A 12331-nucleotide genomic window follows, 5' to 3' on the forward strand; every position below is an offset into this window, starting at 1 on the left:
CACAGGAAAGTTGCTATTATTGCTATTATATTGCATTTATTGTCTTACATAGTTTTTTACATAGTTGTCACATCATCCATATTTTTGTTGGAACTATTATCATTTTAAAATACAGGGACGTTTGATCTCCGCCATTTCCAAGCTGGATACTCCACCTGTGAATTATATTAAAACAATTAATCTACTTATTAATGTGGTGCTTTTCTTGTGCACTATGATATGTATTTTGCAATTTTGAATCCCAACGCTTCTTCTTGAAATACATTTTGTATGAACCATAAAACTCGGCAGTATCCTCCTCTGCTGACTACTCTGCAGGATACCAGTTCCTAATGTCCTAAACGCAATGTAACAGAACTGCGACGGAAGTGGTAAGATTTGACAGATCTTGCCATTTCCGTCGTCGTTCCACTGCATTTCGTAGGGGACTTAGCACTCATTTGTTCTAAGGTTTGTTCCAAGCTTGGTTTCACGCCAAATACATAGAGAGTACTGTTTATTCACGACATAAAAGATCATGAACAGAACGTAGGTAGGCATAACATCTAGGTACCAAATCCCGCCAATCGGTCCAATAATTGAAAGATTATTATGATTGGTCATACCGCATACCGGTGTTTCAGCCGCATATTTTTGGGAGTGTTTTCATCAGACATTCGGTTCCGTGGCATGGTCTATCGCAGGCCTGCCCAACCTTTTCGAATCACGGGCCATTTAATGATATTCAGTCGAGGCGACGGGCCGGAAGCAACGAGGGGGGCGGTGAAGGGTGCTAATTGTTTAAAACACATTCCCGAGGAAGAACTTTTTCGATCAACGCACGCCTGCTGGTATTGTATTTTACTTCTTCAATATTTCCATATTTTTTAACTTTTTCTGGAATAAATCAAAAGAATCTTTACATATTAAAAAAAAATATTTATTACAGTTCATAGAAAATCCAAAAATTCAATGAGAAACCTGATATTGTTTACTGTTCTCCAACACTCGATTCATATTGATTTCCGAGCCTGTTACCGAAACCCGCAAACATGATTCCAGGTTTTCGTCTGACAAGGAAGACCGGCAATCACTTTTTATCATCTTCATTCTTGAGAAGAGTTGCTCGCACAGATATGTACTGCCAAATAGTGAGAACATCTTCTTTGCGTGCTGGCGGAGAATAGGATAGTTTTCTTCATTCATATGGTCGCGGTAGAAATTGATGAGCGTCTCTTCTTGAAATTTAGCTTTAAGTACGTCATTACACTGAAGCTCGATAATTTCCATTTGAAATTCCTCAGGAATAGTGTGGATATCGACAGTGAAGGGTGTTGCAAAAATAGAAATGTCTGTGGAATGTTTCCGAAAATCTGCGAAGCGGCTGGCAAATTCCTGTTGTAGAGTTTTTATTCTACCAGAATATTTTTCGGATTTTGCAGGACTGTTTTCAGCCAGATGAGGGAAGTGAGCAAAGTTGCCAGCAATCATTTGGGTGTGCCACAGCATCAATTTTGTTTCGAAGGCTTTGATGTGAGAAAACAACAGCCCAACATGCTGGTCCTTGCCTTGCAGTTTGGTGTTCAACTCATTTAGGTGCTTAGTGATGTCTACCAGAAAAGCCAAATCACTAATCCATTCAGGATCATTGATTTCAGAAATCGGCCTCTCTTTCTCCTGTAGGAATACCGCAATTTCCTTACGAAGATAATAAAACCTTTCAAGCATAGCACCACGACTCAACCAACGAACTTCCGAATAATACAATAAATCACCGTATTCTGATGCCATTTCTGCCAAAAACGACTGAAATTGGCGATGGTTGAGCCCTCGGGCTTTGATGAAGTTGATTGTCTTTACGACTACTGACATAACATCCGGGAAATTGATCGTTTTAGCACAAAGATTTTCCTGGTGAATGATGCAGTGTGCTGGAACAATATCTCCATACCCTTGTGCCTGCTTTTCCTTCCTCATCAATGTTACAACACCGTTATTCTTCCCAACCATTGAAGGAGCCCCGTCAGTTGCAAGACCACTCAATTTATCGATAGACAATCCAAGATTCTTTACACACGACTTTACTGCTTCCATCAGGTCTTTCCCGGTTGTTGTACCCTTCATTGGAATCAAGGCTGCGAGCTCTTCCGTGATTTCAAAACTGGCATCAATACCTCTTACGAAAACAGCAAGCTGTGCCGTATTTTTTACGTCAGTACTTTCATCGATCGCAAGCGAATAGTATGCGAAGCGGGAGCACTTTGCATGTAGCGTCGTCTTCAAGTCATCAGCGAGAGCCTTAACCCTTCTTGTGACAGTATTCCGTGACAAACTGATCTTATTAATGGCCGCCTTTTCCTTTGGGCACATTATATCAACAACAGCAGAGATAAGGTGCCGTCAGACGTTGCAAGCAAATCACTCGCAACGAGCATTTTGCTCGCAGAAAGTGACAACTGTCAAAAAATTTCCTGTCTGACTACACTGAAAGTGATTGCATGCAAACAAATGACAACTCGTAAGCAAACGCTCGCTTGCAATGTGTGACTGCTAAGCGTTAAAAAAAATTTAGTGCAGCACTAGCAAATTTTTCGCTCGCAAAAGTGAAAACGTTTTCAGGTGGCAGTGTTGCACTGCAAAAATAGGAATGGAATTAGATTTTGTGGCCAAAAAACAAGTTTTTCGTTTTTGTTTATATTTGCATGAGAGCAAATCTGTCATTTGCTTAAAGTAAAAAATTGCTACGTGTGACTGCAATTGCGAGTGCTCTCAGAAATCATTCGCTCGCACGAGTGATTTGCTTGCAACGTCTGACGGAGCCTATACACTCTTTGATCATTTCCCCATCTTGAAATGGTTTCATTTTTTTGGCCAAAATTTTACTTACGGCAAAGCTGGCACGAACTGCATTCTCCGCTTCCGTATTTGCACGTGCGAAAAATGTTTGCTGCTGTATCAATCCGCTATTCAAATAATAATAACAAAATGTGTAACAATTGCGGTAACGCAAAAAGCACCATATTCTTGTTTACGGACGAACGATATTTTCGAACGAATGTGATTCGTTCGAATCATTTTACTTTTTGATTTTGATGGCGTAAACGAGAATGCGCATCACTTTTCGTTCGAATGGGCTACCGAATGTAAACAAGAATATGGGTGATAACCTTACCACCTAAGCTCCTCCAACTTATGCTTCCTTTTTGGTCCGGTGAAAATGTCGAATTTTGATGAATGCTTGGATTCATAATGACGTTTCAAGTTGTACTCCTTCAGGACAGCAACACTTTCCGAGCATATCAAGCAAATCGGCTTCCCTTTCAATTGTGTGAAAAAATATTTATCCTGCCATTCTTCATTGAAAACACGGTGTTCATTATCAACTTTTCGTTTTCTGAGATTACTTGACGTTGCCATTCTGTCTGGCCACGAGCACTCGAGTGACGAAGGCAAATTTTCGGATAAAGAATCCTTGCTGGACGGCCAGTTTTGCGTCCGAATACCGCGGGCAATTGAACGATTCCTTCGGCTGATTGTCGATAATTTATTCTCGGAGAAGAAAATAAACTTGTAGCTCTGAAAAGAGCTGTTTGGGAGACAACTTCTTTTGTTTCGTTTTCTACTTGTTTATTCTTCGCGATCTGTGCCATAAGACAGCTAGTAACTGAATGACTTTGTGCATACAATGAATGGCCTTTTTATAATGGGGTAACGTTTCTTGCCTTTTTCCAATTTGGGAACATTACAACAGCCACGCAGTGTATCTAGAGAATCTAACAAAATTAATATTTTCTCTTTAAAAAAGGGGTTTGCAGCTTTGCACAACAATGCTTCATAATTTGTACGAAGAATTTACTGATTGACTAAAAGCAAAGTGAATTATTATTTATATTCTCATTTTAATTGGAAATTATACTTGAGCATCATCATTATTAACGGCAATGATAAAAACTATTAAAAAACGAAATTGTACATTTCGTACGGTAGGAATTAGAACACTAGGGGAAAACCACTCAGCTTGTTTCGATATCTGTACACAATCATCACTTTTGCACATTGTGGGGCGAACAAAAAATCCATCGGGCCGGATTGGAGTTTTTTTTCTCAAACTCGTCGCGGGCCGCATAAAAGTCAAGCGCGGGCCGCATCCGGCCCGCGGGCCGTACGTTGGGCAGGCCTGGTCTATCGCAATACCGTTCAATCATTGGATCGACGGTCTCAAAGGTCTCAAACAACGTTATTCGCCGTGTTACACAGAATATATTGAAAGGAGCATCACAAAAGATTATTACCATCTCAAGCATATCCATTTTATTAGTCGATTCAGCCGCTTTGCTTATTCCGCCAGCGCTGTATGGAGTGGCGTAACACCAGTGCCCAAGGTGGCATGCATCTGTTTTCCCGTGTAGTGGATTCTGTGAATAAACAAAAATGGGAGGAACAAAAATAAATTCACTTTCCGTTTTATTTAATAAAAATTAACTTACTTGCATTTTAGTCTTTTTTGTTTTTTGGCTCACCAACGACTTAAAAAAAATTTCCGGCAATCAACGCCGTCAGCGGAAATGTCACTAACACTGAAAATAAAAATTCTTTTTATGCGGTCGGGTGTGAATAACTACCCAAATTATATCAGGTATGATTTTTTCCTTGCATATTATTTTTCATTTCCCATTCTAGTAATCATTACTATAACATGTATAATTTGCCAATAATTGTGTATGATTATATCGGAAAATATATTTATCTTATAATTGTATATGTATCGTACAAATAATGATGATTACAAAGGGAATGGAAAGCTTATGATACTGATCATTTAGCGTACGATTTATTTCTATGCGGGTCCTCCATTCCGTTCCATTCCCCGGTAGTGAATTGTTCATTACCGGGGAATGGAACGGAATGGAGGATATCGTAATCGGTGAGTACATGTTTGAGCATTACATATTGGAAAATAAAACATTTTTTAATTGATTTTTTATAACCATTTTTGATCAGAGCAGCCGAATTCCGGTCAAAAAATCTTTCGTATGAAAAGAAATTCTCGAAGTGATTTTCAAAATATTCTTATTTTGGAATTCCGACAAAAGAATGGGAAAAAAATTGACAGATGAAAAAGAAAACGGGAATTCAAATTTCTTCCAAATTTTTGTGGGAGAAATTCGATAAGACATTTTGCTGGGATGAAATTTAAAGGTATAATTCAGGCATTGAAAGCTTGAGTGAAGCGGACGAGCATTGATCTAATTCAATCATTGCATCCTATGCCAGTGAGTGAACAGCATTGCTCAGATGGATACCAATCAACGATTATGAGCGATCCTTGCAGCGTAAACAACGAGCAACAGAGTTGGCCAAGCCAAACTTGGTATGGTATCCAGGGAAGCTACGACTGGAGTATTTGTGCTATACGCTTGCTCTACTAGAATGAAACCAAAGCACATCAGGTGTTCTGCTTTATTCACTCTGCTTTCAAGTTGCTGGGATGGTGCAGAGAAAGTATCAAAACCTCCCATGCAGTGTATCAGAGTTCAATTCTCATAGCGGACTTAATTTTCATAATGTCTGAAAAGATTTTTCTAACAGCGTGTGGAAATAAGACTCATTGTTAGGTTACCAAAGTGATTTGCCTCGCTCAGTTGTCTCGCATTGGTGAGCGATGAAGATCTTTAAACATTGAATCAACGAACGCCAAATTTCAACGATCTAGAAAGCATCAGCGATTAGGCGCAGTAGAGCATCGAGTTGGCATGAATTTAGCCAATTTTTACTCATGATCTGATTTTTTTTCAATGCCTGGTATAATTATGTCTTCACTTCCCATAATGAGTGTGAAATATTCTCGGTTCCCTGGGCATGCATCCATTGCACTAAATTGCCACTCATGATACATACTTATGCAATGGCAAGCATAGAAAAGCTTTCAATAAATAACTATGAAGATGCCAAATAGAACGCTAAGTTAAAAAATCAGGCCAAGTTCCAGGATGAAGGATAAGAAGAATAGCGTTGATTGCTTGGTTGATTGACTATTTGATTACATTTTTTTCAAGGCAAACATTCCAAAACATCCAAATGCACAATCGACTATCATAATAAAAAGTACGCTGATATAAAAAGCTAAGCTAAAGCTAAGCTAAAGCCAAGCTAAAGCTAAGCTAAAGCTAAGCTAAAGCTAAGCTAAAGCTAAGCTAAAGCTAAGCTAAAGCTAAGCTAAAGCTAAGCTAAAGCTAAGCTAAAGCTAAGCTAAAGCTAAGCTAAAGCTAAGCTAAAGGCTATGAAAGCTAAAGCTAAGCTAAGCTAAACAATAGCTCAAGCTAAAGCTAAGCTAAAGCTAAGTAAAAACTAAGCTGGTGAAAACAGGCTGAGGTCAACTGAGGCTGAGTGAGGCTGGAGGCTGGTGAGGCTGGTGAACAAGGGCTGGAGTGGCAAGGGTGAGGCTGGGGTGAACTGAGGTGGTGGAGGCTGGTGGGAGCTGAGGTGGGGTGGAGGCTGGGGAGCTGAGGAACAGGGCTGGGGCAGGAGACTGGGAACAGGGTGGAACAGGAACAGGTGGAGCTGGAACAGGGCTGGGGAGACTGGGGTGGTGGTGGGAGACGTGAGACTGGGGAGACTGGGGCTGGGGTGGCCTGGGAACAGAGACTCGGAACAGGGCTGGGAACAGGGAGCTGAACAGGGCTGGGGTGTGCAGGGATGGCCAGGTGGCTGAACAGGTGGGTGGGGAGCTGGTCAGAACAGGAACAGGTGGGTGGGAACAGGGTGTGGGGCTGGAGACAGGGCTGGTGGGGGTGAACAGGGGGCTGGTGGGGAACAGGGTGCTCAGACTGGGGTGAACTGGGGCTGGGGTGGGAGCTGACAGGAACAGGGGTGGGAACAGGGGTGGGGTGGGCTGGGGAGCACAGGTGGTGGGAGTGGGAGTGGGGTGGGGGCTGGAGGGTGGAACAGAGGAACAGTGGACAGGGTGGGAGCTGGGACTGGAGTAGAGTGGGAACAGAACAGACAGGCTGAACAGAACAGGTGGAGGTGAGCTGGGGAGTGAGGCTGGAGTGGCTGGGCCTGGGAGGCTGAGACGGCTGAGGTGAGTGAGGCTGAGATGAGGCTGAGGCTGGAGGCTGAGGATGGTGAGCTGAGACGGGCTGGGGTGAACAGGCTGAGGTGGGGCTGGGGCTGGGAGCTGGGAGCTGAGGCACAGGAACAGGGGTGGGGGATCAGGTGAGGCTGGTGGAGTGGGCTGGGAGCTGGAGTGGGGGTGGGGCTGGAGATGAGACAGCTGGAGCTGGTGGGGTGGGAACTGGGTGCAGGGCTGGAGATGGGGTGAGGAACTGAACAGATGGTGGCTGGAACAGACAGGGGCTGAGACAGGAACTGAGTGGGGGTGAGACAGGAACAGGTGTGGGGAACAGGTGGTGGGAACAGGTGGGGTGCATGGTTTAACAGGGGGCTGGTGGGGAACAGTGGGGCTGGGCTGGGGCTGAACAGGTGGCTGGAACAGACAGGAACAGGAACAGGAACAGGAACAGGGGACTGGGGCTGGGAACAGGGGTGGAACAGGGCTGGTGGCAGAGTGGGGGGTGGGGAACAGACAGGGCTGGGGTGGGGTGCAGCTGGAACAGGTGGGGCTGAACAGGTGGGGTGGGAACAGGAACTGAGACAGAGATTTCCCAGGTGGGAACAGGGTGAGGCTGGAAGGCTGGAAACAGAGCAGGTGGAGTGGGGGGAGGCTGAGGCTGAGTGAGGTGGGAGCAGGTGAGGCTGGGAGTGGAGGCTGGAGGTGAGGCTGGGAGGCTGGTGCAGTACAGGCTGGAGCTGGGAGGCTGGGAACAGGGCTGAGGCTGAGGCTGGGGCCAGGAGTGGGGGCTGGTGCCTGGTGGAGGCTGAACAGGCTGGAACAGGAACAGATGGGTGGTGAGCTGGGAGTGGGAGCCCAGAACAGAACAGGGCTGGGGTGGAGAGGTGGGGAGGGGTGGAACAGGGAGTGGGGTGGTGGGAGCTGAGTGGGGCTGGTGCAGGGGGCTGGAATTTCAGGGGTGAGAGACAGAGGTGGGAGCAGTGGGCAGGAACAGGGGGCTGGGGGAACAGGGCTGGGGCTGGGGAGCTGGGAACAGGTGGGAATTTCAGGGGCTGGAGTGGGGTTGAGACAGGGCTGGAACTGGGGTGGGTGGGGAACAGACAGACTGAACAGGTGGGGTGAACAGGGGCTGGAACAGGGGCTGGGTGGAACAGGGGTGGGGCTGGGGTGGGCTGGGAACTGAGGTGGAACTGGAACAGACAGGGTGGGGCCTGGGGAACAGACTGGGATTGGGGCACAGGGCTGGGCCTGGTGGTGGAACAGGTGGTGGGAACAATTTCAGGGTGGAACAGGAGTGGCTGGGAACTGGGGACGTGATGGTGGGAGTGGAGGCTGGAGGATGAGGCTGGAGTGGGAGGCTGGAGACAGGAGTGAGTGCTGGGGAGGCTGAGGTGGTGAGTGAACTGGGAGTGCAGGAACTGAGGCTGGGTGGGAGTCAGGGTGAGACAGGAACAGGGGTGGAGCAGGAGCTGGGGTGGGAGGCTGGGCTGGGGTGAGGCTGGGTGGAACAGGAACAGGAACAGGTGGAACAGGGCTGAACAGGAGCTGGAACAGGGAGTGGGGCAGGGTGGGGCTGGAACAGGGGGAACTGGAACAGACAGGTGCTGGTGGGGCTGGGGAACAGACAGACACCAGGAACAGGTGGGTGGGGTGGGGAGCTGGTGAACAGGTGGCTGAACAGGTGAACAGGTGGGGTGGAACAGGGGCTGGGGCTGGGCTGGTGGGGAATTTCAGGGTGGGTGAGACAGGAACAGGGCTGGGAACAGGGTGGTGGTGGGGTGGGAGCTGGTGAACAGGGGGTGGGAACAGGTGGTGGAGACAGCTGGGGCAGGTGGGCTGGAACAGGGACAGCTGGTGGGGTGGGCTGGGAGCTGGGAGCTGGGGCTGGAACAGTGGGAACAGAGCTGGGAGTGGGAACAGCTGGAACAGGCTGGGCTGGGGTGGAGGCTGGTGGAGTGGGGCTGGGAGCTGGGGTGGAGGCTGAGGCTGGAGGCTGAGTGGGGCTGGTGGGAGCTGAGGCTGGAGCTGAGACAGGGTGAGACAGGGCTGGGAACAGGGGGAGCGGGCTGGGGTGCAGACAGGTGCAGACAGAACTGAGGTGAGACAGGAATTTCAGAACAGGGCTGGAGCTGGAACAGGGTGAGGTGGGAGAACTGGGAACAGGACAGGTTCAGACAGAGACAGGGTGGGAACAGGGGGTGGGGCTGGGAACAGGGAACAGGAGGCTGAACAGGGTGGAGACAGGTGGGGTGGAACACTGACAGTGGGACACAGACAGGAACTGGGGTGGGGAGCTGGGAACAGGAACTGAACAGGTGGAGCTGGAACAGGTGAGGTGGGAACAGACAGGAGCTCAGACAGAGGGTGGAACAGATTCAGGGTGGGGCTGGGAACAGGGTGGTGGGGCTGGAACAGGAACAGGAACAGACAGGAACAGGTGGTGCAGGGGCCTGGGGAACAGGTGGGATGCAATTTCAGGTGTGGGGTGGGGCTGGGGCTGGTGGGGTGGGCTGGTGCAGGTGCATCGCTTCAACTAAAACAGACAAAAACTAACAGAACAGGTAAGCTGAACAGGAACAACTAAGCTAGGGCTTCAGTGCTGGAAACAAGGAACTAGCTTCTAAGCTCAAAAAGCTAACTAAAAGCTAAGCTAAAAACTAAGCAACAAACTAAACTAGACTAAAAGCTAAACTAAAACTAGAGCTTAAAAAACTTCTTTCGCTAAGCTAAAAACTAGCCTAGCAAAGGGCTAAAGCTAAGCTAAACATAAGCTAAACTAAAGCTAAACTAAAGCTAAGCTAAGCTTAATAGCTTCGCTTAAGCAAAACTAAGCTAAGCTAAAGCTAAAAAGCAACTAAAAGCTTAATTAAAAGCTAAGCTAAAAACTAAGCTTTAAAAACAAAGCTAAAAGCTAAGCTAAAGCTAAGCTAAAGCTAAGCTAAAGCTAAGCTAAAGCTAAGCTAAAGCTAAGCTAAAGCTAAGCTAAAGCTAAGCTAAACTAAAGCTAAACTAAAGCTAAGCCAGAGGTGTCGCGTGATCAATTCTGCAACCTGTGCACTATTTTAATATTTCGACAAAAACACATAGAAGGGACCTGCAATGATAAACGATTCATTTTCCAGCGCGTTTCTCAATACAGTCCCGATTCGCTGGTTGGGCCACAACCTCGGCCCAACTAACGAATTCGGTTTTTTAGTTGGGTCAACTGACAGCCATTTGAACACGTGTATTTCGACTTGAACATCACAAATGATGTCCAGTGACGCCCAATCCCGTTTTCCGTGTTTACATTGAATTTTGACGTAAGGTTGCTTTTTAGTTAGGCCATGGCCCAACCAGCGGAGGCCCAACTAAAAAGGGACCCAAGTATTAAAATCCCAACCAGCGAATCTCGACTGTATGTATGCTTATGTTTATGCATCTAACTGGTTCTACTTCTAATTTTCTGAATTAACTCAAACTAAACTAAGCTTAAAAGTGATAGTTCGTCAAATTCAAAATTACTATCATCATTACCAAAGCTTATTAGCAGATGACAATTTCTGTTTTCGTTGAGCTAATGTCGCGCTAGTTCGGGTAACACATTGTCGCCAGGTTTAGTGGATATGTAAATGGGCCATCCCATTCAATATCAATTATCTGTCAAAAGCGCTTTTGCTTCGCGGTGTTTATTCAAAGCGGAGCTTTCGTCATGGAACGCTTTCATGGAGCAGAAATACGCGCGCTTTACTCTTCTCTTTCGATTTTGTTCCGATCGCGCTCTCTTCACCGAGTCGCGCATGGAACCGGTTCTCGATAGGCACCAAACCGTGTACTGCAAGCGAAGAACGTTTTGACTACCTATACATCGCCGATTGCGGTGAGAGCAGATAATTCACACATAAAAATAATACGTGTATAATGCATGGCAAAGCGTTTTCGGCTGAAAGTTCCGTGTTGGAACAACATGTGGTGTCGCTGGGTGGGTCGTAAAGAAACATACAACGCGCCCTCATCGCAGAATTTGGTTGCCGCCTATAAAAATCCTATTTGCCGCCTAAAAAATCCTATTTTCTGTTTATGTATCTAATTGTCAAATTTGCATAAAGCATCCACCAAAGGCACATAATTAAAAGAAAAACAGGAACACTCAAGGGAACACCGTCTTCGACCAGAGGTCGTACAGACTGAACACTTAACACCTAGACAATGGACAGAACACATAACGCCCAGTGGACCGGTGGAAAAATTTTCGATCACGAAAAGTTTCCTCCTTTCCGGGGCAAGAATCGAACCCATGCTCCATAGCCCATGCGTCTAGACGATTAACGTCGCTAACCGCACGGCCACGAAGCCCACTAAGCCCTTGGATTATAAAGACAAGAAATCTATCGAGTGTTTAAATGTTGGAGATAAAATTGCCACCTGTGCAGTGCACAGGTTGCACATACGGACTCGACGCCTCTGCCAAAATTAAAGGCCGGGGAAAACAAAACACATCGTTTTGAATACATAAGACTTAGAAAGCCAAAAAATTCCAAAGCAGATAAGCCGTTTTGAAAATTAACTGTCTGCTGTGAGTGAATTAAAACATTATCGGAATAATGCTATACGTTTTGACAGGGCAAGTGAATTGAACAACTCAGTTGAATTCAATTGACTTGCCAAAAGTTGAACATGTTCAACTTTCTTTTCATTCAAGTGAAATGAATTAAGGTGTTTACCTTGGTGTTTACACGTTCCATTTGCGTCCGATTCAAGCGACTTGCTCAATTCACTTGCCTTGTCTAAACGTAGCATAAGAGGATATTTTCTACGACATGTATCAGCAGTCGAACAAGCAAAAAAAATCTCTTTTACTTCTTTAAATATCTTGATTGCATTAACTGATACATGTCAAGAGAAGTTATCTCATTCTCATGATTGTTATATTCGAGGTTATATTATTAATTTAATGCACTTTTTGATTCACATTGTTCATAAGTATTAGCAGGGCCGGATTTATGGGGGGGCCGGGGGGGCCGTGGCCCCGGGCCCCCACAAATCTTATGTACCAAAACCAACCTTTTTTGTACATTTTGGGGCCTACACATACCGTCGGCCCCGGGGCCCCCTTCCGGCTAAATCCGGTCCTGAGTATTAGTGTCACGCGGTGCCTACCGTGCCTACTCGCTACACTCGCTTCGGGCAGGGTGTAGATTTTTCTGCACCGGTGGCAAAAAGGTGCAAGAATAGAACTGCACCGTTTCAAAAAACGAACGATTCCAGTGCAAGTTTGCCTACACCGGTGCAAGCGGTGCG

At 46.2% G+C, this 12331-nt stretch overlaps 1 protein-coding gene and 1 long non-coding RNA gene across 2 annotated transcripts; both read right to left on the minus strand.

Moving 5' to 3' along the window:
- Nucleotides 1-10: 10 nt before the first annotated feature.
- LOC134216007 (uncharacterized) lies at nt 11-4524 on the minus strand. The gene is made up of 3 exons (XR_009980431.1): nt 4467-4524; nt 4272-4394; nt 11-155 (listed from the first exon to the last, which is right to left on the minus strand). It is a non-coding gene; the product is annotated as an uncharacterized LOC134216007 (long non-coding RNA).
- Nucleotides 4525-6352: 1828 nt separating this feature from the next.
- LOC134209617 (uncharacterized) lies at nt 6353-11775 on the minus strand. The gene is made up of 5 exons (XM_062685612.1): nt 11755-11775; nt 9314-9457; nt 8342-9097; nt 7532-8299; nt 6353-7465 (listed from the first exon to the last, which is right to left on the minus strand). The coding sequence occupies exons 1-5, from the start codon at nt 11773-11775 to the stop codon at nt 6353-6355; spliced, it is 2802 nt and encodes a 933-aa protein (XP_062541596.1).
- Nucleotides 11776-12331: the final 556 nt, after the last annotated feature.

Source organism: Armigeres subalbatus, chromosome 2, assembly GCF_024139115.2.
Source record: "Armigeres subalbatus isolate Guangzhou_Male chromosome 2, GZ_Asu_2, whole genome shotgun sequence".
NCBI classification, from domain to species: domain Eukaryota; kingdom Metazoa; phylum Arthropoda; class Insecta; order Diptera; family Culicidae; genus Armigeres; species Armigeres subalbatus.